General features: G+C 35.7%; 1 protein-coding gene across 2 annotated transcripts in view; it reads left to right on the top strand.

Moving 5' to 3' along the window:
- Window positions 1–1053: 1053 nt before the first annotated feature.
- LOC136033542 (ferrochelatase, mitochondrial-like) overlaps window positions 1054–27205 on the top strand; it is a 59253-nt gene continuing 33101 nt past the window's right edge. Inside the window, exons 1-3 of one of the 2 annotated variants that reach the window (XM_065714284.1) lie at window positions 1054–1192; window positions 10036–10117; window positions 16204–16337. In XM_065714284.1, coding sequence (XP_065570356.1) covers window positions 10049–10117; window positions 16204–16337 — 203 coding nt within the window. In that variant the 5' untranslated portion in view covers window positions 1054–1192; window positions 10036–10048. The remainder of the gene's footprint in view (window positions 1193–10035; window positions 10118–16203; window positions 16338–27205) is intronic. The other variant, XM_065714285.1, reaches the window with a different exon arrangement.

Consider the following 27205-nt stretch of genomic DNA (forward strand, 5'->3'; position numbering starts at 1 on the left):
TTTTCCAAGCCATCAAGAACACTTGATGGTTTCAGATGATGAGAAAGACAGAAATTAGCCCCTTTATTCATTATAATTTGAAGATAATCTTGCTTTATTATTGAAAAGTCCCCTGTTATAACATGTTTGTAAGTAGGATTTACAAATGGGCCAAGTTGCTTACAATTACAAACCGGTTTCCAATTTATATCACTATCTAATCTTTTAAGTATTAAATTATAATTAAAAATAATTTGCCCAATAGTTTTTGAAAATTTATAAGTTAAAACTGGGCTATCATTATAATTTAAATTACTAGGAAGGGCCTGTTTCACATGCCGCTGATTTAAAATTTCTGGTAAATTAATATCTTCAATCTGCTTACAAGTAAAATTAATAGGTAAATAAAATCTGTTATCCTTATTACCAATCTTATCAAACTTTCTTAACAATCCAGAAGAGTTTGATTAAATTCCTCTTGGATAAATTATTTAGACATTTTATTACAGAAATCATATCCCTAGATTCAAATAGCTGGCGTAGATCTATAGAAAGCATATGTAAATCTAATTCATTTTTTCTATTATTTTTCCTATGTCCTCTCTATCGTTTTTTACGTTTAGTAGGACAAGTAAAAGAAGGATGGTCCATAAAACCATCAATACATTTAACAACAACCTGAGACATGTCACCATATTTTGCTACACGATCATAGCTATAATACGAAAAAGGTTGAGATGGCTAGAGTACGCTCTGCAGATGAAGAATGACACATTCCCAAAGGTTGTCCTTTTCGGGGAAACTGTTTAGGGCTAAACAGAAAGCAAGTCGTCAGTAGTGGGGTGGATGGACGTCATAAAGAAATATTTAAGAGAAATGGAAGCTTTCTGGGAGGATATAAAGAGAGATACATTGAATGGATTGGGATGGAAGAGGAGCATGCATAGCTTTATTGGCCTCAGGCGACTTAGTACTGCGATAAGTTGTTAATAGTTCCGCTGGCCATTGTCAATCTTATTTCTCGAATCTGACTTATCGTTGGAAAACGCATCTGTTTCTAGGATAAAACATCACCTACCATTGGCAATCGTTTCGACTATAAAATACGTGGCGTGAAGCTGTGTTGTTTTTTAAATTATATAATTGAATTGCGGGTGAATTCAAGTTTCAAAGGTGTGTTGTAAGAAAATCTAATTCAATACGAGAAGATTTGGTGAGTAAATACGTAATTCAATACTAACATAGGACAAATTGAGCACTATTCAATTCTTGTTTATGCTTTTTCTACATAGGCTACACCAATCAATTCACACTGCAAATGCACACTCCCCTCTTGGTGGCACTTTAACTAGCTCTGATAATATACTGCTACATAACATGAATGCCATGCCATCATATGATATAGGCTAGCTCATATTTTAAACCAGTTATCTTCTGAGTCTGCTAGTTATCTTTGGGGGTGATCAAGTGCATATTTGTATTTGCCTAGAGAACTAACTAGAGAGAAGGAAACATGTTGAGAAAACAATTCTTACTGTATAATATTCAGAATAATCAGATTTAACAGATTTTGCATGAAATGTTATTATGCTTTACACCTCCCCCCCCCCCTCTTATGTACAAGTAGGCTGCATAGCTCAAGTTATATATTTTCAGTGCATTCTGCCACCTGTAACTTGTTTTTGCAGTTTTGTTCTGTCACTGTTGATTCAATTTGCAGGCACATGAGTTGAAACATTTGAGACAGATTAGGGGAATAGATAGGAAATATGTGGGATACCATCAGATGGCTAATTTGACTGTGTATATAGGCCTATATATAAACCTTTAGGTAAAATTCTAGTTAATTGACTTCTTGCTATATCAAAAAGTGTTTATGTAAGGGAAATGAAACTTTCAGGGATGAATCTACAGACTAAAGTATGTCCTGGGAAGGTATTTTGAAGCAACTACCTCTGCTCCTTCTCCCTCTACTGGGCCCTGAAATTTGCCTACATGACAGGTCTATACCTATTGAAATTTTGACAAAACAACATTTTACCTTAATTTTCTGTTACTAATTGCTTTTTCTCTGCCCTTAGGTCTGAAAATGCAATTCCTGTTATTTGAGTAGAATTTTGACCTATAACAACATTTCTTTTTCAAAATTTAGGAAATGTATTTGCATATCATTAAAACCTTATAAAATGGAATTGAGCAAAGTTGTGAAGCTGAAAACAATTTTGTTGTGCTTCAATTAAGCAGAAGATCTGTTTTGCAGTGTTTCACTTTTACAAGACACATATTTTTAAAGGTCATGAAAGGTCAGAGCCCTTTAGAGGGAGAAGGAGTGGAGATAGTTGCTTCAAATTACCTTCCCGGGACATACTTTAGTCTGTAGATTCATCCCTGAAAGTTTCATTTTCCTTACATAAACACTTTCTGAGATAGCAAGAGGTCAATTAACTAGAATTTTACCAAACCTTTAAATTAGCCAACCAGCATTATAAGGAAACATGTTAAAAAACAATTCTTTCTCTACAATATGCAGAATAATCCTAGTTGACACATTTCACAGGGGGATAGCCTTTATCTTCACTTCTTTCATTGTTTTTGCAGTTTTTCTAAGAAATTCATGAATTTCTTAGAACCTATATATTTAAAGAATACATATCCCACCCCCCTAATGTGCAATTATAAACCCAGGATTACATCCTGAATCCTAATATAACATTCACTTGGGTAAATGAATAGTTTCATCACAAGTGAAGCCAGTGAATCAGAGCAATTGGTTAAATATTACATTTATGCTCTGCTGATTTGAAGAAATGTCTTCTGACACAATGGAGATTATACCGTTTTCCAGTTTGAGATTAAATTTGTTCTAAAATGTTCATTGGCTGTGGGAAGGCCTTGATGAAACAAATTAGGCTGAATAGTGATTCCTACCTTAAATTACCTTAAATCACAGCTTGAAGTGATATAAGGATTATCCATCCTTGTGATGCTCCATGAAAAAAAAGAATTCATTTAGTGTAGATTAGTGTTTAGTTGTTCATTACAAGATTAGTGTCATTTAGTCTTCATTTTGTGGCTGTTAGACTAGACTCTTGTGGAGGACTCTGCAGCTTCCCAATTGTAAAGGAACTCTTGGCAGAGCCATTCCCTATCAAGGTGTGACTTGAACATGTCAGTTGAAGTAGCAGAAACTGTTTCTTCAGAGAGCTGGTTCCACATATCGATGATTCTTTGGCTGAAGAAGTGGTTTCTATTTCTACTCATGGAATGCTGCATTGGAGAGCTTCAATGAATGCCCTCTAGTACTAGAATACAAGGGCTGTGCAAAGAGACTGGAAAGGGTGTTTTTAGAGAGGATTTTTTTGGTTAAAATAATGTCACCCCTTTTCCTTTGGTATGTCAATGTCAGCAGCTTCAAACAATGTAGTCTTTCTTCATATGGAAATTTATTCATGCTGCTAAACATCTTAGTGGCATGATGCTGGACATCCTCAAGCAACTTCTTATCTTTTTTTGAAGAAAGGGGCTGCCAATGACATTCCAACCTCAAGGCATGGACGTACAAGCAGCTTATATAAATTCATAAGAACTCTAGAGTGTCAGCTGGAGATGGTTCTTTTTATGATGCTGAGGGTTTTATTTGCAGAAGATGAAACAGACTTAGCATGACCACTAAATTTTAATTGGTGATCTACAATAACCCCAAGATCTCTTTCATCAGAAACAGCAGAAAGGAAGTTGTCTTGAAGGAAATACTTATGATGCTTGTTGTGTTTGCCAAAATGGATTACATGGCATTTGTCAACATTGAAAGTCAGAAGCCGCATGTTAGCCCATCTTCCTAGACTGTCAAGATCTGTTTGAATAGATTGCTGGTCAGAGGGAGTAGCCACTTTTCCAACTAATTTTGAGTCATCAGCATAAAGGGTAATAAGATTTGAAAGAAGGGTGGGTAGATTGTTAACATAGAAGTTGAAAAGTGTTGGTCCAAGAATAGTGCCCTGGGGCACGCCACTTAATACAGTTGTGGGAGAAGAGAAATGAGGAGTTTCTTGTGAATCAAAAACTCTGACACTCTATGATCTTTCAGAAAGGAAGCCCATAATCTACTGTACAACACCTTCATTGACACATGCAGTCTTCAATTTTATTATGAGGAATTCATGACAAACTTTGTCAAATGCTTTGGACAGATCAAGAAGAATCATGTCAACAGAAAAACCCTTATCAAGCATTGTAGTCACTAATTTGTATGTTTGGATGAGGTTAGTGTCCACAGATCTACCAGATCTGAATCCAGAAGTGATGTGGAAAAGATATTATTGACCTTAAAATGTTCAATTAGAGCTTTATTAACAAATCTCTCAAGCACCTTAACAACTGCAGAGGTGATGCTTATAGAATGGTAATTTTCTGCTGAGTCTCTTTGTCCCTTTTTATAGATTGGGGTTGTATAAGATGTTTTCCAATCATGCGGTAGTTCCCCATTTTGAAGGGATAACTGGAGCAGCATGCACAGGGGGTAACTGAGAGTTTTTCAACACTCCTTGAGAAGACGTGGATGAACACCATCTGGTCCCTTTGACTTATTTACATCAAGCTTCTCAAGGCTATTAAAAACCATTACTTCACTTACTGACAGATCAGGCATAGGGAAATGCCTTATGACATATTCTTATGAGTAAATATTACCTATAGAGCAAAGCAAATTAGTCCCTGAGCTCTGCTGGCAGCAGGGCAAGGTCTTTATTCTATATTTATTGAATAATTATTTGGCCTGAAGCCTGAAAGAGCAAACATCAAGTAGGTCATAAATATGAACTAACAATTCAACCAATCAGAATACAGACCTCACCCTGCTGCCTGCAGGACTCATGGACTAATTTGCTTTGCTCTATCAGTAATATTCACTCACAAGAATCACTATTCAACCAAATTTGTTTCACCAAGACCTTCCCATAGCCAAAGAATCTTTTAAAACAAATTTAATCTCAAACTGAAAAACTGTATAATCTTCATTGCATCAGAAGGTATTTCTTCAAATCAACAAAGCATAAATTTAATGTTTAACTAATTGCTCTGGATTGATGTGTAAGTTTTTTAATAGTCTTTCAACTTCCTACTATACAGAAATTACCAGTGATAACTGGAAATAGTATTTAAAATATAATTTCATTCATATTGTACAACCCCAATATTTCCCTTGGCTTCAAAACTCTGCCCACTTTATGCATTTTAGTTTGCCCCATGGAGGAGGAGGGTCAACCAGAAATGGATGCACTTCTCAAATTAGCATTTCTAAGTGCTCTAAACTGGAAACTATGCTGCCTTGCAACATAGTTTCCAGTTTAGACAGCTTGTGATGAAACTAAACATTTACCTTCACTTGGATCACAACTGAACCTTACCCCCATATTAGCCATATGGTGGATATCCAAAAAATGAAGCTCTGCATGTTAGATGTGTTAACTAGGATTATTCTGCATATTATGAAACATGAATTGTTTCTTTAAGATAAGAAATATAAAATTTAGGGTATATATTTATACATTAGGGGGGAGGGGCAGGGTAAAGTATAGCAAGGCTGCTTGCAAAATATGTTATGTATCGTTATTCTGCATATTGTGAAGTACGAATTGTTTTCTTAACATGTTTCCTTCTCTCCAGTTAGATCTTACTCCTTGGATTATTATAGGACCATCAAGGGGGATTGGGATTGTAATTGCAAGTAAGTTTATCATTATGTCTGGAAAGAGAATGAAAAAAGAACTTAGTAGTGTACTCAGCTTGTCCATATATCAGTTAGCCTTGAGAATATTCTATAATAGCCCTATTGACCAAGGATTTTTGTTAGCCTATCTGAGAGTGTAGTCTAGGCCTAGTTGATTGAGGAAAAAGTTGGGAGCCTAATGCTACATTCCCAGTCTTCAGAAGGAAGCAATATGAAGTACTGATAACTTCTATGATACATTCTTAAATGCTTAGCTCATGTCTACTAACAACTTTCCTTAAGGCATACCAATAAACTTTAGTAAGCTGCTCTAATGGTCATATACATACACTATATACACTATATTTATATACACTATATTTTCTGTACGAGACTCTTTCCTTCTAATTGATTTTAATCAAGCAATACAACAGTAAATTCAAGTGGACAGGAATTTCATAGCACTTTCAATTCATGGTATACATTTGACTGGGGGGCTGGCATATTTTATAGATATGCGTTATAGAATGATATTGGTAAATATTGTAGAATATTTTAATGTAAGTCTTAGAATTTTAAAATGCATTCCCCTGGAAAGTGGGAATGAAGCACTAATAGTCTAGGAGATTTGAAGTTTAAAAAATAAGCTCAAGATTTAAATTGTGTCTTAGAGAGGTGTTTTCAAGCTCTTAGGTTATCTCTACTCCTTTCCTTTGCACAAAGCTTTCAAAATAAATTAAGATCCTAGATTAGGCTCTTCTTTCTATTTTGGAAAGTACAGTAGCTGAGCCAGGTGAATGAAACTTATAGGAATGGACACAGAGCCTCATTTGTGTCATATGAAGGCAGTTCATAACAGCCTACCCACTCTCACCTATTTCTCCTCCTGAGGGCTCTGGCTTTTCATGACATGTAGGCTTGTCTTGTGCTAAAAGATTGAAACCTTGAAAAATAGATCTACTATCCAAGTGGAACAAAAGAAAAGTTTTGTTTGGGTATTATACATTTCTTAATCATGACTATGTGTAAGATGTTACAAAATTTGTGAAACTATTTCTTAAATTAATTAAAAAAACAAGAAACTTTCATGTGGCTTGGAAGCCTGCCAAAATATTAGGAACTCCATTTTCCTAAATAAGAGCCAATGAAAAAGAGTCTCAAAACCTTAAATTAAAATCAATTTTTGTTTGGTACTTCAATTGGTGGACTTTTTTACTTGTCATTAATCCAACTTTCCAAGCCATAGAAATAAGGAAAAAACAGACATAGTAGCTTCAGATCACCCCCATACAATATCTTAGACACTTGGTTAGTTCCTGAAAGTTTCATCTGCCAAACTCAAACTAAATTCCAAGATAACAATAAGACTCATTAAATATATACATGATTCAGATGTAAGGTGAAAACACTTTTTGATATCTTTTTGTGCTATTCACAAATATAGTCATTGCTCACTCATTTATCCAAGATGTTTTTTTCACATTTCTGAATTTTCTTCTAATTTCTATCATAATGCTAAAGAAGGAAGGCTGCTGTCTTCCCAAAATATTCACTTTTTTGGTCTAGTATCTTGTTGACTTTAAAATATCCCATTATTGGTCTTCATTTCTTTAATTTTGTTTTTGTTAAGGTAGGCCAATGTGGTTTTCAAAATTATGAAAACCAAATTTTCAAAATTGCTGTTTTTAACCTCTTCTACACTGAGCAATGTAATAACAAAATTTTTACTTTGTTATATTTTAGGAATTTTCAGAGCTGATTTCTGAAAATGAATGTAGGAATGTTAAAAGACTATCATTGTTGTTGCTTTTTTAGAAGAAGAATCATATTTAAGCTGTTCATTTCAGTTGGACTGTTTTTCTTTTTTATTATTCTTTCATTTTAGAAATGTACTGCCTTTGATTACAACCATGCATTAGCAGTATATTTACCTTGTTGTCTTTATAGACTAATCATTACATGCAAAAACGGATTAACACTGCAGCACAAGTGATTTCAAAACCAAAGTGATAGAAAAAACTTATAGTAACATATCTAAAAGTCTACAAAAATTCAACCTCTGACACTTAAAGACCCACATTTTGGACCCAAAATAGAAATTAAATGCTTCAGCTTTGAATTGGCTGTTGAGGGTCTTTTAGTTTTAAGTATGACCAGTGTTTTGGTTTTTGGTAAGGCACACCAAAAATCCTGGAGAAAAAGGTTTACTTTGGTAAATTATCACATAAGTAAGTTGTCCCTTTTTTTGATGCAATCAGAATCCAATAAAACTACAGGCATTCTTCCTGTTTAGTTCAGTTTGGACATACTCTGACATAATATGGAATAGATGAAGTACGATTTGAAGTTTTATGTGAAAGGAGCTTTCATAGTTCAGGGGGGAATCCTAAATGTTTAATATTGATTACCTATTTATTACTTGGTTTTGTCTGTTGCACGAAGTAAGTTCGTTGTTGCACAACGAACATAAGTAAGTTGTCCCTTTTTTTGATGCAATCAGAATCCAATAAAACTACAGGCATTCTTCCTGTTTAGTTCAGTTTGGACATACTCTGACATAATATGGAATAGATGAAGTATGATTTGAAGTTTTATGTGAAAGGAGCTTTCATAGTTCAGGGGGGAATCTTAAATGTTTAATATTGATTACCTATTTATTACTTGGTTTTGTCTGTTGCACGAATTTTCCAGCTCCTTAAATTTGATTCAATTGTAAGAAAACTGAAGTCACGATACACCTTCATACAAGTTGGGGAGTTGGCAGAGCCCCAAGAATTTGGTTTAAATTTGTGGCTTCAGAATGCAGTGTTTTATTCTTATAGTTTTTTTTTATATATTTGGCAACCAACCCATGCCTTAAGGCTTTTGAGTTGGGATTTTTTGAATAAGGAACTGAATGTGTAAATATTCTCACCAAAGACTTGCTTAATACCTGTGTCTAAACTTAGTTTCATCAAACTTCATACAGGGACAGTATAGGATGGAAGCAACTCCATTATCTAAGAATCATTTTGGGACTCTACTTTGGGATGTTTTCTTTCTGTGTTCAAACATTGTTATATTTGTTCAGAAAACCTGATTTCTGGCAGCTTTTTCCCTGTCTTTTTTTAAAAGGAATCTTTTTTAAAAAGAAACATAGATTGTTCAGGAGGATGAACTTATTTCCCTTCAAAACTCACAAGGTACAGACAGAGTGATCTTTTGTCTCCCTAAATTTTCTTCCAAAGTGTCTTTGCTAGAAGAATAACTATCTCTTGACTATTAGTGAACAAACTGAGCTCTTGAGTAGTCTTGTCCCCATACATCAGGGATATAATGAAATTCATTATTGTTCCAAGATAAGTCATAAGGGTTGTCTCCCTCCCCTCAGCATATTCTGTTATGCAACTATAGACTGCAAAACAGAATTTTGGTGTCAGATGTGTCGATTTGTTAGTTTTTTGAACCGACACAATTGAAAAAAAATTCTGAAAGACAGATAAACTTTCTTATGTAGCTTTTATGCATGCACATGGAAAGGGTAGGAATATTCCTCTCTCCAAAATCGGTCCAAAGAACTGGCCTTCCAAATAAGATATATTTCTTTAAAAAATAGTTTTTTTTTTTTGGTTTTTTTAGTCCCCTTTCCACATTGAAATATCAACTGACCAACCTAAGGATTGGACAAGTAATTATTGCACTGTACCATTAACACTGATAATATATGAAAACGAAAAGATAATCTATTATCCTTCCCCAAAATTAATGTCCTTGGAACTAAATGTTGAGTAGCACAGCTTGTTCTCCATTGAGTCAGAAATAATGTTTACTGAACTTTATCTCTAAGACAGACAAGCTGTCATGGAGAGCTATAATACCATGGACAGGGCAGTCAGTGGGTTTTTTTTTTCCCTCTGAGACTGTCCTTCGAAATAAATTTTATATTGTATTTTTAAATCCTTTTCCTCCCAGGAACTATCATTAGGAGACTAGCCATTTACTAACATTAATCCTAGGTAAAATGTTCAACTTCATTTATTTGTCTTTATATATTTTATTTAAGATATTTAAGCTGGAAACGGGGATTATAGTTTTTGTGAATTGGGAGACTTGATTTGCTTATAAAAATTTAGCTCAAGCCATAAATGAGCAATTTTGGCTTGAATAGGGTAGGATCTCATGTTTAAGGATGGCATTTTTTGAAGCTCAAATTTTCCAAATTTTGGAATCCAAATCAAAAATCCAAATTTTCATACATTCTAGCACATCTTTGGATGCCACCCCCCCCCCTCCCCGTGCCAAGTGCAATTATGTTTACCTTGTATCTGGAGTGGTGATCCTGTTTTGTCATAATTTAGCTTTCTTTTTAGGTTTTCCAATACAATGAAGTCTATGAAAGCTTGTCTAGTCCAGAGCACTGTCCATAAGAGCCTTATGAATCAGATAAGATTGGTAATGTTGTTTTTCCTGTTTTATTAGAAGCACAAAAAGAGTTTATTTCTGTTTTAATAGAAGTACAAAAGGAAAGGAAAGTAAGAACCCAATAATAGATTGGGATAACTCACAATGAGTTATACCATTTTTAAAAAGGGGCCATTAAATCTCAGCCAAAGTTGATGTGAAGTGAAATTGATGCCAAACTTGAACTTCAGCCAAACTTAATGTGATGTCTGTATAGGGGGAGGGGTGTTAAATTCTTATAACCATGACATCCAACAGAAGAAGTTAACTCAACCATAGTTGGTAAAAAGTAAGAGGATATATCTTAGTTGTACATCTTGTGAGTCTAATCAATCTGATATCTGAATAAAAAAAAGTAGTTGATCCCACCCTTCGTGAGAAATAAAAGAAATTCCATAATTGAGCCTTTTAACGAATTGATTTATAACAAAGTCCATAAACGAATCGATATTTATAGGACGAGAAGGTCCATCCATTCTTCTCATCACAACATTCACCAGAACAGGGTATCAGATATAAAACTGACTTTGTGGGAAGGAAGCACAATGGTCTTCTTTAGGTTAGGTTCGGCTCTTGAGCCTATCTGATATATCTGAAAAATGGTAGGGAAGAGACATAAATTTGTTTAATTAGAGCATCTGCAAGGATGCTTGCATGAAACTGTTCTTATTAGAAGATCTTCAATAAGAGGTTGTTTGATTTCAATCAAACTTGATTAAGAGACATGCTTATATCTTAATTGTGAATTTCGAGAGTCCTTGACCAATCTGACCTTTATGGGGCCTAGGTGGTGACAAGGGCCTAAGTTTGAATAATTATTTATAATTATTTGTATTAAGCCTACTGACTTCAAAAACAAAAGTAGGACAAGTATTTAGCTCTGAAAAAGACTTCAGAAGATAGTTTTGATGCTAAAATTCAAAATCATACTATAGGGAAGGAGGATTATCTTCCTCCAGAAAACAAGCAGACACTGAGAAAGTTGAAAACTATTGGCCAATAGTTGTAATGTTCTATGTTTTGCAAAACCTATTAGTGTTTGCTATTTTTTGCTCTTCTTCGTGGGCTCTTTTTTTTATGAGTCAAGACATAGACGTTCTGACACAGACATTTGATAATTATAAGTCTAGACATAAACATTCTTACATAGGCATATTACATTTATGAGTCTAGACATTTCTTGTATGACTGTGAGCCTTTCTGTCTTCGAGAAAAATTGTCTTCATGGGATCTAAGAATTGGTTGGAGAGACCATGTCAGCAATGACGAGATTTATCCCCACACAGACCAACTAGACATTGCCTCTGTTATGAGACAGCAAAGATGGCGACACTTTAGACATAATCTCCATGTTCCTGATAATAAAGTTCCAAAAATGCTCCTGCACTAGCAACTGGAAGGCATCCATTACCGAGGAATACCAAATAGCATGCTCTGTAAGGCTTACAAGTGTGTTAAAAAAAAAGAGCTCCTCAGACAAGTCCTATCCCACAGTGGTTGGACTTCTATTGAGTGGTGAACCACTTGAGAGAAGATTGAAGGGGACTCACCTATGTAGAACAAGTTTAGAAAAGTAACTTTTGAGATGGAGGATCATGAAAGTAAGCTTCTATATTGAACCCTTGGCTTTCAATATAGTTTTTTGGTACAAGCAAACGATTTCAGGACCTATTTCGAATAAAAAATACAGTCCTTTAAACGAAAAGCTCTAGAAGTGGCAAACTCGGAGTTTTTGTGTTACTTTGCTTGGTAGACTGTGAACATACCACTGTATGCGTCTTTTTATTATACAGATAAGATAGATAAAGATAAGATAAATTTTACTTTAAAAATGTATACAAAACACTTTGCAGCACCTGCTAAGAACGCCCCAAAGGGTTTGTTGGTAGCAGATGGCAGTCTTCTCTGCTCTACATAGAACTACATACAAATATATAAACTACATACATATACATACAAACATACTATTCTTTTGCAAGGAAAAATCTCTTATCTGCAGCCTTGAAGGATGTCAGACGACTTGAATTTCTTATTTCAATTGGAATAACCCCATACAGAAGGGGTAAAATTTCTAATTATAAAAGAAGCTCTAACCGTATTTCTAAATGGGTGTACCAGATTTGATGCCCCTTGTGTATCATGGCTATGGAGATCACTGTTAATGGAGAAACAATTTTCGAAAGAAGAGGGAAGAATATTATTGATAAATCTATATGTGAAAATACTAACTTGGTAATCTCTTGTTTTTGAAATATAAAAAAATTGATTTTTTAGTGTAAAGTTCATTAATATTATGAGTAAACAAAGTTTTGGGTGACAAAAGTTTAACGACTTTATTTTGGATTTTTCTATAACAGGACATAAAATTACTAGCCCATGCAAAGCAACCATAACAAATGTACAGGTAAAAATAGCGAAATAAAGCAATCAGAGAATTTTCTGGGATACTAGGTTTTTAACTCGGCGAAGTATATCCAGAGATCTGGACAGCTTTAAAGCTATAATATTTGAATGTGTTTTCCATGATAGATTTTTATCAATCATAAAACCAAAATATTTTGTTACCTTTGCTCTTATTATTTTATTTCCGTTTATTATTAATTTTAAATTAGTTTTAATACTAGATATCCGAGAAAATAAATTGAGCAAAATTTATTGTCAAAAGATCGAAATCTGCCCACTGAGTAAACTCAATCATTTTATCAAGAAGTAGATCAACTGATGGACTAGCTACGAGTAAAAAAGTATCGTCTGTAAATAGGATTATAACAGCCTCTGACAAATAATACTTAATCCGATGAGGACCCTGTATCGAACCCTGGGGTAGTATGTAAATTATCGCACTAGCCACAGAAATAAAATACCCATTCACAACAATTTGTTTCTGGTCGCTTAAATAAGATTCAAACCAAGACAAACTCTTTCTGGTCACACTGATTTTTCCCAGCTCAAGTAATAACTGTTTATGGTCACTCATGTCAAAAGCCTTCTTCAAATCCGGGAATAAAGCAGCTGGAATCAGACCCGCTTCAAACGACGTATCTACCCAGTCAACAAGTTTAATAGTTGCCATTTCTGTGGAATTATTTTTTTCTAAAACCAAACTGAGTATTTATAAGAATTTTATTATTTTCAATGTAATCAATTAACCTGGATCCAATTACCTTTTCATATACTTTTGAAAAAAAGGGAGGACAGAAATGGGTCTTTTGTTTGAAGTTTGGTCTCTCTTACCTCCTTTGTGCTGTGGTATTATTTTAGCGACCTTCAAAACATCTGGGAAAATTCCTTTTTCTATAGATTTATAAAAATAAATTACATAAAACTGGTGTTATAACTGATTTAACAATCTTAAGAGGAATCCTGTCTACACCACTTGAAATTTATTGCATTCTACTGATAATTTTACTCACTTCATTTTTAGTACAAGCCTTAAAAACGAACTGATTTTCTACTGGAACTTCCGACTGAACTATTTTGGGAGGCTGCTTAATTCTTTTCCGAGTATCATCGCAAAGTTTCACTCTCTCACTAGAAAAATATTCACATAAATAATTCGCAACATCCTTTGGGGTAGTCATAGTCTCCCCCCCCCCGCTGATTGTAATTTATTAATAACTTCTATTTTACCCTTTTGACACAGGAGTGAATTTAATGTTTTCCATTTTAGTTTTTTTCATATCACATTTACGCTTCATAAACTCATTTTGTAAATACATTTTTTCAGCTTTCCGTTTAAGGTATTCCAGTAATTTTTAAACTGCTGAAAATTAATGATAGATGGTTCGTCCAGGTATATTTTTATACTCTTTTCTACTGTTTTAAAAAGTTGAGTTTAAAGAAAGAATCAAGCTTTAGCGTAAAGAGCGGGGCGTTGAGGAGGGAACAGCCCCTTTCATATACGGAGTAATTTCTGTTCGTTTTAAGTTTTAATGTCGCTCCTTACTTTGAGCTAAAAAAAAATTATTTAATTGTCCATAAAGGGGTTGGGTAACTGAAGCAATACCATTCTATTATTGAGACAATTGAGGTGTTTTCAGATTTTTTTTTTTGCCATTTTCTTCTGTCATTTAATAAAGAATAAGGTGCCACTTTGAGGGTCCCTTTAAAAGCTCAAAATAAATTTTGTAAAGGAAGCCAGCCATCAGTTCAGCAATGTTGGAAAATCCATTTTTGGAGATCCTCTTAAATATGGATTTTATTTACTTTAATGCTGGATCTATCAAGTCACAAAAATGTCTGGTGTTTATAACAAGTCTTGTTTCCTGGTACTCTTTGTCCAGGTTCTCCTTCTTTCTTTCTGAAAGTCTCGAACATTCCTTTCTTATAAAAGCTTAATAATGAATTGATCCTGTTAACAATGAATACAGCTTAGTCACCTCAGTAGATAAGCAAGAAATGATATGGTTCTCATGGTAAAAATTCCCTGGTTACTTTCATAAGTCACAAAAACTTTACTGTTATTCTTATGAATCTTTTTACATGAAAAATTTCCATGGAAATGTTGCTTACTTGTTTTATTGGTACAGCTACTTGCTAATATTGACGCTATCATTATTTGTAAACAATATTTTACTTTCTTTAATTTTTCTGCTTAAAGGTTAGTTTTTTCTGCTTCCTTTTTGTTTTTCTGTATTATTTGTTAAAGCTGCGAATTTGAAGCAGGTGGTACTACGTTTGTATTCTTTGTGTATTTTTTTTTATTTTTAAATAAATTCGATTTTAATTTATTTTGAAAACGTAGTAAAATTAAGTCTAGCTATAGATTTTTGAATTAAAGTCAATTTGGTGAACTGTGATGTTTTAAGTTAAGAGTCATGGCTAATTGGAGAAACACCTAAGGCAGATAGTCTGAGTGAGAGGCAAAGCTGGCCCATAAGCCTTTTTCAGAGTTGTACAAAAATGATGTCATTTCACCTGTTGATAGATAGTCTATCATCCATCCATCTTAGGGCAGAACTAATGTAGATAGTCATAGATAGGGGTAATTCAAATGGTCAATGAGATTCTATGAGCCATTGGAAGGCCATTGCAGAGCCCAAATAAAAGGTTTGCCAAGATTTATAACTGACCATGTTCACAGGACTTTAAAGACAGTTGGACAACTGAGATTGTTCTCATTATATGAGCTTTGCCTACTGGAGTTGCAATGGGGATGATCGATATTTTTGGGTTAACTCATGACGGACTATGTCCACTGGAGTTGTATGCAAAACAGGGTACTGAATTTGCCTGGACTCATAGACGACCAGGTAACCTAAGCCTAATAGGCTCGCCCTAGGGTGTGGGTAAAATCACAAAAGCCACCTAGTATCTGGCGTTTCTTGGATTTTTTTCAGCCTTTGTAATTGTCCTTTTTGCCGGAATTGAGATTAGACACTCATCACTATTCTAATTTTGGAAGTTACACTAATTTGCCTTATCATTACAAAAAAAAGTGCCAAGAAACACCAATCGCTAGACGGCGTTAGCGACTTATTTTGCTCACACTAGTCACTTTCCACTCTTGTACGTTTCCCATACTGTTTGGTCAGTTCTATTCATTTGTAGGAAAGTGTTATTACATTTATATGCTTAGAGGTATATCTCAAGCAAATAAATCCAATCTAGCAATTCAGAACAGTCTTCACCTAAAATCCTATTTAGTTTATCTGTACAAAACATAATAAAAATAGAGAGGAAAGCTCAGGAGAAAAAGAATAAGAAAGTAGTGAAATATCGTGCAGGGTGTGAACTTGTGGTAGGGAAAACACTGATAAACCAGTATAGAAACTTAACGCTAAGAATAGTCCAATTATGACTAATTCAATGCTATTTACTTAAAAAGAAAAAAAAACGTAAAAAACGATAGCTGTTGGGTTAATTTGATGCGTAATCTTTTTACTGCGAGTGTTGGTGTGGTGTGTATGGTGGTGTGTATTAGAGGTGAAAAAAAACATGTCTTGTATTGATGGAATACAGAGATGACGATGTAGTATTATATCAATCAATGGTTTTTTTGCTGTATTATCCTTATAAACCACGTACTTCATATTCAGGAAGCATGATTAAAATGTAAACGCTAATCTTTTTTCTAGCAATCGACGAATGTACCCCCAAAGACTGGAATATTGATGCTAAATATGGGAGGACCCAATAACCTGGAAGAAGTGGGAGATTTTCTGAGAAGACTTTTTGAAGATAGAGACATTATTCAGATGCCTCTGCAAAGGTACATCTGTGAATATGAAATGCCTAACGCTAAATTTGATGGTTTTAGCTTATAATTTTTATAGAAGTGGAGCAATTTTCTGCTTTCTACTCAGTTGCTGTCTGTCACTGGTAGGGATGTATCAAGGATTCTTTTTTGGGTGGGGGGCTACAAAAGAATTTTATTTGGGTTTATTATTTATTTTCATTAAGCTTTTTACGAGTTGGACAAACATTTCAGGGGGGGGGGGGGTTAAATTCCCCTTCTGGATACGGCCTAGGTCGTTAGAAAAGTAAAAGAAAATATTTGTGAAAAAAAATAGTAATTAATTACATAGGATTTCAAGCGCCACGATGGAGACTTAGTATTATCAATCAAGGGCGTCCGCAGGAAATTTTGTGGGGGGAGGGGGCAGACACCAAAATAGCAGTGATGGATGGAGGAGGAGGGTACGGGAATTTATTTTAGGATGCATTTTTATTGGAGTAAGTTTATTTTTAAATACAATGAACAAAAAAAAAGAAATCTAAAATAAAAGAAGTAACTAAATTTGCTTGCAAAATGAAACGAATTCAGCAAATTTTAAATGATGAAGATTCAAAGGGATAAAGTTATTTAATCTATAAGATATTTAACTGTTATACTTTATTCTGCATCCAGTCTGAATCCATTACATCCACAACTCAGAGGAAAAGAAAATCAAACTCAAACTAAAATTACAGGAAATTTATTGTTTCCCAAGGTTACAACAGGTAATCTTGTCCTTATGCAAGACCAGACACTAGTCTTTATGCAATTTCCCTCGCCTTAGAATAAGCTACCGAATAAATATAGATAGGAGCTTAAAAATGGCTTCTAAGCGGATACTTCAGGGTCTGATGTTATTCCTGGAAGTTTCATTTGTCTTCCCTCGATCGGAAAATTTCTAAGATATCAAAAGCCCCCCTACTGTGGGGTTTTGCCGAATCTTCATATTTCTAAGAGCCTGTACTGAAAAATCACTCTGCCTTCATAGATTCCAAGTTTTGATTTTATAATGGGCATGTAAATATACCTTTATCATAGCAGAAGTATTTCCCCTCCCTTGAGCTGAAATCCCCATATAAAAATTGCAGAATAGTGAACGACAAACTAAATTTAAACTTAGAGTTCAGCTATCAAGTTGACCCTTGTGACAGGGTTCCAGTTTTAAGCGCACACATAGCCACTACTCCTTTCTTCCTTTAATAATTCAGGATGAATGGCGACCACCTCAAGCCGCAGATGCTATTAAACTTCTTCGAGATCTAGGTGTGTCTTATGTCATATGGAATGTCTTCTAAGAAACGTAGGTGTCTGTTTCTTAAAAAAACTAAGACTGTAGGAAAAGCCTTTAGGGGCTTATTCACCACAGGATTTCTTTGAATGTTAAGTAATAGGGCTTTGGGTGTTACATAATTGGACAAGTTTGAGTCCACTAGTCAATCGCAGGAGTTTCATTAAGACGTTTTTCACTCAACATGTCCAATTATGTAATACCCAAAACCCTATTACGTAACATTCAAAGAAATCCTGTGGTAAATAAGCCCCTAAAGGCTTTTCCTACAGTCTTAGTTTTTTTCTAAGAAATAGACGCCTACGTTTCTTAGAAAACATTCCATATGACACAAGACACACCTGAATCTCGAAGAAGTTTAATAGCATCTGCGGCTTGAGATGGTCGCCATTCATCTTGAATTATTAAAGGAAGAAAGGAGTAGTGGCTATGTGTGCGCTTAAAACTGGAACCCTATCACAAGGGTCAACTTGACAGCTGAACTGTAAGTTTAAATTTAGTTTGTCATTCACTATTCTGCAATTTTTATATGGGGATTTCAGCTCAAGGGAGGGGGAATAGTTCTGCTATGATAAAGGTATATTTACATGCCCATAAAAATCAAAACGTGGAATCTATGAAAGCAGAGTGATTTTTCAGTACAGGGTCTTAGAAATGTGAAGATTTGGCAAAACCCCACAGTAGGGGCTTTTGATATCTTAGAAATTTTCTGATCGAGGGAAGACAAATGAAACTTCCAGGAATGACATCAGACCCTGAAGTATCCGCTTAGAAGTTATTTTTAAGTTCCTATCTATACTTATTCGGTAGCTTATTCTAAAGCTAGGGAAATTGCGTAAAGACTAGTGTCTGGTCTTGCATAATGACAAGATTACCTGTTGTAACCTTGGGAAACAAAAAATTTCCTGTAATTTTAGTTTGAGTTTGATTTTCTTTTCCTCTGAGTTGTTGATGTAATGGATTCAGACTGGATGCATAATAAAGTATAACAGTTAAATATCTTATTGATTAAATAAATTGATCCCTTTGAATCTTCATCATTTAAAATTTGCTGAATTCGTTTCATTTTGCAAGCAAATTTAGTTACTTCTTTTATTTTAGATTTTTTTGTTCATTGTATTTAAAAACAAACTTACTCCAATAAAAATGCATCCTAAAATAGATCCCCGTACCTTCGCCCCTCCATCCATCACTGCTATTTTTGTGTCTGTCCCCCCAAAAAAAAATTTTCTGCGGACGCCCTTGATTGATAATACTAAGTCTCCATCGTGGTGCTTGAAGAAAAAACGTTTCTTCGTTTCTTTGAAGTCAGCGTGGCACAATATACCACTCCACATGACACCCCTCTGGCGTACATTATCACACCGAATAGTTTTTGCATGCTTTTACCCTCAAAATAAATTTATAAACTAAGAATGACCATTGTTTTTATTTGATAAGCGAAAACATGCCATTTCACTGCTAGATTGCGGTGTTCCATGGTAATTCCGAGTCCACGACACTCGTGGCTGACAAACAACACCTTCTAGCATGCATTATCACGTATGACATTTTTTTGGCATTTTCCTGCGAAAATACATGTTGTCGCTAGAATCGATCGTCTAAACTTAATGAAAAAATCACTATTAGCGTTTCCTGTGATGACTCCTAGCATTTGAAGCCAACGTGGCACAATGTACCAGCCCCTGATGACACCTTTCTGGTGCACATTATCATACCTAAGGGTTTTTTCAACATTTCCCCCTCAAAATAAATTTATAAACTAAAAATTATCATTATTTTTATTTGAACAGCGGAAACTTGCCATTTCATTGCTAGATTGCGATGTTCCATGAAGATTCCAAGCCTGTAACATTCAATGGCTGACAAATATAAATTTATTTTGAGAGAAAAAGCTCAAAAAACCCTTAGGTGTCATAGTGTGTGCCAGAAGGGTGAAATCCGGGGGGGGGGGAGGCACCTTGTGTCACGCTGGTGTCACTTGCTAGGAATCATCAGAAGAAATGCTACTGTAAATTTTTCATTAGGTTTAAATGATCGATTCTAGTGTAAACGAATATTTTTGCATGAAAATGCTTGATAAAATGCCATGTGTGTGATAATGCTTGCTAGAGGGTATCGTTTGTCAGGCATTGGGTGTCACAAGCACGGAATCTTGCGATGAAATGGCAAGTTTCCGCTGTTCAAATAAAACAATGCTCATTTTTAGTTTATAAATTTATTTTGAAGGGAATTTTTTGAAAAAATCCGTAGATGAGATAATGTGTGCTAGAGGGGTGTCATCGGGGGTTGGTACATTGTGCCGCGTTGGCCTCAATTGCTAGGAATCATCAGAAGAAACGCTAATGGGGATGTTTTCAGTAAGTTTAAGCGGCTGATTCTTGTGTAAACGAATATTTTGAATAAAAATGCCCGAAAAATGTCATATGTGTGATAATGCTTGCTAGAGGGTGTCGTTTGTCAGCCATTGAGTGTTACAGGCCTGCAGTTGTCGTGGAACATCTTAATCTAGCAATGAAATGGCAAGTTTCCGCTATTCAAGTAAAAGCAATGGTAATTTTTAGTTTATAAACCTATTTTGAGGGGATAATATTGAAAAAAAACCTAAGACTGTGTCACGTTGACCTCAATTGCTAGGAGTCATCAGAAGAAACGCTAATGGGGATTTTTTTCAATAAGTTTAAACGATCGATTCTAGGGTAAACGATTATGTTTACAGGAGAATGCCCGAAAAATGTCATATGTGATATAATGCATACTAGAGGGTGTTGTATGTCAACCATTGGGTGTCACTGGCTTGAAATTGCCATGGATTGGAATCTAGCAATGAAATTGCAAGTTATCTCTGTTTAAATAAGAATACTGATCATTTTTAGTTTATAAAGGAGGGCAAAAGCTGAAAAACCCTTAGATGTGATAATGTGCGCCAGAATTGTGTCTTCGGGAGTTGTACATTGTGTCATGCTTACCTCAATTGCTAGGAGTCATCAGAAGAGGCGCTAATGGGGATTCTTTCATTAAGTTTAAAAGATCGATTCTTGTGTAAACGAATATTTTTACATAAAAATGCTCGAAAATATCATATGTGTGATAATGCTTGCTAGAGCGTGTCGTTTGTCAGTCATTGATTGAAACGCTAATAAGGATTTTTCGTTAAGTTTAAATGATCGATTTTGATGTAAACTTTTATTTTTGCTAGAAAATGCCCGAAAAACGTCATATGTGTGATAGTGCTTGCTAGTGAGTGTCGTTTGTCAGCCCTTGATTGTCACAGGCTTCGAAGTTAGAGAAAATAATACCAAGAAAAAATGAACAAAATACAGCATTAAGTCACATGTCTTGTACCCTCATTTTCCCATATTTTGAGCAAACTTAGATCATTCTTTAAGAAAACATCTCCAAATATTCTCTAAAAAGGAATATTTTCCTATGCTTTGAACAAGTTTATGTCATTCTCTAAGAAAACATCTCTAGAAATTCTCTAAGAAGGACCTTCCAAAATGCTGGGATAATATCTCTAAGAAGTGAAGAATCGGTTTGTGTGGGTTTATAATAACCTTCTAAAGCATTTCTTAGTTGCACTTCAGATATAGCCAGACTTTAGTAATCGATTTATTTATTTTGTCAGCCAGTCACAAAATATGCAGATGAAAATCAAGCGAATATCTCGACAAGGACCTCCGCCAAGTCGTCCTCAGTGCTAAAAAAAAAAGTACAAGAAAGAGGACTCAATTGCCAGTGTAACTGAATCGGGGAAAAAGGGTTCCCTAATTTTCCTGTTTTACTTTTTTTTTATCGTCTGTCTATTATGTTTTCAATGAGATTGATTGGGTAGCCATTGCAGAATAGAATATATTTGACGTAATCCAACTCAGATTTTACATGATTACGTAAACATGTTTTTAGAACCCTGTCGACTAAAGAAATTACTACCCCTTTTTTTACACAAGGAGGGTGATTTGATGAGAAATGTAGATACCGATTATTATGAGTTGGCTTTCTGTATATAGAAAATTCAAAGCTAGGAGTATCTTTTATAATTAAAACATCCAAGAAAGGGAGCTTTCCTGAATCTTCCAGTTCTATTGTGAATTGAAGATTTGAATCAAAAGAGTTCAAATGTGCAAAAAAATCATTTAGAGAGTCCTGACCATGTTCCCAAACAGCAAGAATATCATCAGCGAAGCGAAACCAGAGAGAGTGTTTTAAGGAGAAACTTTTCAAAGCAGATTGTTCTATGAAGTCCGTGTAAAAATTTGCCAAAAAAGGAGACAAAACAGTGCCCATGGGCAGACCCTTGACCAGAAGGAAAATTTTTTCTCGAAACATAAAATACTAAGAGAACTTGTTGCAAAGACGTACAAGCGTCATTATTGTATCAATTTCTAAGGTTTTATAATCTGACCAAGCAGAATTTTCCTCTAATTTCCTTTGTAAGGTCTGTTCACATTTATGGACATTGCATGAAGTGCACATGGAAACGGCATCAAAACTAGATAAGATGGTTTTTTTCTGTTGTACTTTGAGTTTTCAGCTCCTCAACAAGATCTATGGAATTTTTATATGAGATTTCTGTGTTGTTTGAAGAGGCTTGAAAATTGTAGCTAAGAACCTTCGTACACCTGTAGCTGGAGAACTATAACATGCTACAATAGGACGTAACAGAGTATCCTTCTTATGGATTTTGGGTAGACCATAAAATTTTGGGGCTGAACAACCTTTGGGGTAAAATTTTCTGTACATTTTAGGGGTGATTAGTCTATTGTCTTTTAGAATTTCTAATTCTTTTCTCAGCTGCTGGGTGTATTTATCCATGGGATCAGTTCTTCTTTCTTTGTATTTTTATCCAATAAAAGGGAATTTATTTTAATTTGATAATCTGCAGCATCCATAATTACAACTCTGTTTCCTTTGTCCGCTCTTGTAATTACTTTATTTTTATCTTTTTTTTCAAATTTCGGAGGATTTTAATTTCTTCCTTTGATTGAGCTGAAAGCGACCATGACGGCTTATAATCAAGAACACTCTTTACTATTTCTCCTCTTAGTGGCCTGGATTTTCAACTTCACCACGAGAGCTAAAAATATTGGAATCCGCACTCATAATTATTTCCGATATGTTTACGGTGTGTCTGAGCCATCGCAAATTGAGGTCCTTTTGATAGAATACGTAGCTCCTCGGGTGTGAAAACCTTGGAGGATAGATTTTCCAAAGGAGGGCCAGGACAAAATCTAAGAAGGAAAATTCGTGTTTGTTGAAAATGTTAAATTCAAGTTTTGAAAGTTTTTCTCATAAGTGAGTTTACGCTAAATTGAAAACGTGTCGGAAAGACTTTTGCTATATATTTAAAATTTGGAGAAAATCTGGAACGGATAAAGTTTGATGTAATAAAGATTGGAAATTTGATATTTTATTACTAAGGGCATATCTTTTGGGTCTATGGTATTTTAAAATATGTGTTAGAGTTTTGAAACCCATTTTCTTACTAAATTGGCCTTCAGATTGTGTAACTAAGTGTAAATTGTAACGTAAAGAAGGAGGAAGAATTCGATTTCTTTTGCAAGTTTCTAAGAAATTGAATTGACACATAAGATTTGTGTGTTTTTTTTAAAACACAATTTAAAAAATCTAAAAAAAATATTGGTCAAATGCTCCCCGTAAGCTTGACGTAAATACGTTCTGAGACCATACTGGTTATGCATGACTTGTGAAAAAAGAAAGGAAATAATAAATGAAGAGAGAAAAATTAAATAGGGGAAAAAACAAGGATTTTGTCAGCCAGTAACAAAATATGCAGATGAAAATTAATCAAATATTTCGACAAGGACCTCCGCCAAGTCGACCTCAGTGAATATAAGAAAATATAAGAAAGAGGAAATAAAAAAAAACAATAAAATCTAACTTTCTTAAGTGAACAGTACGAGAGGAGAAAAGACTCTGAATCAAAAGACAAAAAACAGCTTGAGATCAATGAAAGAGAAGTTACCAATTGGATTGAATAAATATTCTTTGACTTGCAACAGACTTGCCTGTCTACAATTTCGATGCAGATAACTTCGGAGACCACACTGCCTCGTTCGAAGACTACACGAAATATATACTTGATTTTCATATGTATATTTTGTTACTGGCTGACAAAATCCTCGTTTTTTCAACTATTGGATTTTTTTCTCTTCATTTTCAAGTTGTATTAAATGATGCGTTTCCTTCTCCTTTTCAAGTAAGGTGAGGTGTACTTCAGGGGTCAGTTTTGGGACCACTTCTGTACCTTGTGTATCATGAAAAGAGAAATCACCAATGCAACAGCACAAACACATAAAAAAAAAAAAAAAAAAAAAAAAAAAAAAAAAAAAAAAAAAAAAAAGACAGAAGGAGAAAAGAAAGTAGTCCAGGACTTTAAGCTCAAAAAAGGGTCGAACCCGGACAAAATTGCAATATAAACGAAAATGGTACCAAAATGATCAGAAAAAAATTCTGTACAACATACTAAAAGTCCCCATAAATCCGAGTGGGGCGAGTACCCGAAAAACAGGGGAAAAGGGGGAAATGCGGGGGAAAATGGGAAAAATGCCGAACATGCCCAGAAAATAGTTTAAAGTGAGTTTTCTGGGGTTTTCACATACGCTGATTACGAAATTCACATCTAAAATTCAGTATAGAAAAAGAGTACTACGGAAAACGGGGGAACAGGGGAAAGAGGGAAGAAAAGAGAAGAATACAGGGTAGGGGTAGAAAGCGGTTTGGAAGATATTTTCTGGGGTATTCCTATCTGGTGATTATGAAATTGAGATATAAAATGATATACAAAAATCGATTAACATAAAACGGGGAAATGGGGGGGGAGGGAGGGGAAAAAGGAAAATATACAGGGTAGGGGTAGAAAGCATGTGGAAATGTGTTTTCTAGGGTTTTTCTATCTGCTGATTATAAAATTGACATCTAAAACAAAGTTCGAGAACAAATACAGGAGATCTATAGAGGTTCGGCTACCCCATAGGTTCGGAAAAGGCAAAAAAAAAAATTCGAGAAAGAAATACGGAAAAATACTGAAATTACATTATTCCGTATTCCTCGCCGTTATCGACAAGCGCGTGGGTTCGTCAACATAATCCTGTTCTAATTCGACATCCAGTAAGAGAAGCAAGGTAGACTAGTCACCGCGGAGTTCCAGTGCCGACGACAAAACCTATCCTGACGGAATGACATCTAGCGGATCCAATAGTCCCCAGTCTGCGTGGATGCTTACACATGTGACATGGTAGCAGGATAAATCAAGGTACGACGAGATTTTTTTTTAAGTCAAGCATAATTTTGCGTATCGGCAACTCTTCTTTCAGTACTAAGCCAAGTTTAATTCATTATTTTCCCTGGGTGCCCGAATTAATGGTTATTAGTTGCGTTTTGTCAAGATTAAGCAAGAGCGACATCTAGTTTTTCAGCTTGTTTTCAGAGACGGTCTTTCGAGATGGCGCGCCATTTGGAAGGTTCAGAATTCATTTAGAGAGTTACGTTCGCCGTGCGAATGGTGCTGATGAAAGATGAGTGGCTCCAACAGACTCTGCATTCTTTGTCAGCAGGACATATCAAGCGATGATGACACATCCGTTGTTCTGACTGCGAAAGGAGCACTATCGGTGTGCACAGCAAGCAAAGACAGAGGCGACCAGATTGCTGCAGAACCAGGTCAGATTGTTCATAAAGCATGCCGAAAAGATTATTGCCGCCAAAGTACCATTTATTCCTTGAAACGGACAAGTGAAGAACCTATCCCTAACGAGACTCCGAGAAAACTGAGATCTCAAGATTTCTTTAACGTGCAGGTCTGTTGCATTTTTTGCAACTATGAAGTGGGGTTCGAGAAGTCGATAAGAAAGGGGGCCAACGGCGAGTGCGTGAAAGCAGCCACGACAGAACTTAGACACTCAGTGTTGCGGGCATGCGAAAGTAGAGGCAAAGACAATTGGGCGACGACTGTTCTCGGAAGGATGAATTGCATTCTTTCTGACCTCCATGCTGCAGATGCAGTTTACCATAAATCATGCTATGTGAGCTTTAAGACAAACAAAAGTATGCCAAAACGGTACAAAGAGGAGAAAGAAAACGATTCTGCCAAGGCGGGAAGACCAGCCGAAACAAAGAAGCGAGAAGCTTTTGAAAAGTCTCTAGAGCACTTTAATAGTATAGAAGACCAACACTTTACTCTTAGTGATGTCGCAGAAAAGATGAATTCTTTCCTTGGAGTCGGTGAAGCTTACAGTGTGAAGCACATCCAACGTCTTTTGCTTGAAAGCTACGAGGATCGTGTGCTTATCACGGATTTGCCTGGGAAAGCTAGCATTGTGACATTCAGAGAGACGGCTCATTTCATTATGAACGAACATCGTACGCTTCCTAAGGACCAATCTGAGGACGTAGAGATCATGAACATGATAAAACGGTCGCTAGAATAATCAAAAATTAAGCTAAAAGCCTGCCTCCTTTATCAGAAGAGTATCCAAGTTTCAAGTCTCTTGACAATGTAGAAACGTGCTTAAGCTACCTTCCCAAGTCCTTGCGTCTTCTTCTTTGCGAATTAATACCAGGGGAAAACGAGAATATTGCAGTGGCAGCTCTTGGTCAAGCAATAGTACAAACCTGTTTACCTCGAACAGTCCTCGCACCTCTTCAGGTGTTTGTAGCAGTTCAGCTCCACCACCACTTCGGATCACGGTTTCTAATAGACAACGTCCATAAGCTGGGCTTCTGTTCATCCTATAAAGAAGTACTCAGATTTGAACGAAACGCAGCTGCAAGTCACGGGACTGGTCTTTTCGCGCTTAGCGCTGGCAGTTTCTTGCAGTTTGCAGCAGATAACTGACCATGATGTCTGCACGATTGACGGTAAAGGCACATTTCACGGAATGGGGATTATTGCAATAGTGAGTCCCAAAACGAAAACGACAATGCCCAGTATTCCTCGAATGGAAATTAATGCAGAAACCCTAAAAGACATCGCAGGCATGACCTTCCACTTCTACAATCGAAGGAACAAAGAGGGCGCTGGCATGGTGTATAAAACCCTCCAGAGCTATACAACCTCTGAAAGTAACTTGGACCTCCTTTGGCACAGCAGCTGGCTTTTTAGAAGCCAAAGACCTGGTTGGAGTGGCCTTATGCAGGCAGTGCACGTCGGAGAACATGACGGACGATCCTCAGTTCTGTTTTTACCTATGATAGACTACAAACCTACTGATCTGTCATGTATTTACTCCAAACTCATATTCTTCAGTGACCAAGCGCGAAGACTCGGTGTAACTCCCGTTGTCACGTTTGACCAGCCCCTCTTCTGGAAAGCGACAAAGATTGTTCATGACGAGCCTCCAGCAAGTCCCCTGAAGAAAATTGTAACAATGCTTGGAGGGTTCCATACACGAATGAGCTTCTTAGGGGCCATAGGCTATATAATGGAAGGGTCGGGCCTGAAAGAGATGTTAGAACTTGTGTACGGGGAGAATACAGTGAAACACATTTTCAGCGGCAAAGCGGTTGCAAGAGCAGTAAGAGCTCACGAGCTAGTCGACGCATCACTGAATAT

The sequence above is a fragment of the Artemia franciscana genome, chromosome 12 (genome assembly GCF_032884065.1).
Source record: "Artemia franciscana chromosome 12, ASM3288406v1, whole genome shotgun sequence".
Taxonomy (NCBI): Eukaryota; Metazoa; Arthropoda; class Branchiopoda; order Anostraca; family Artemiidae; genus Artemia; species Artemia franciscana.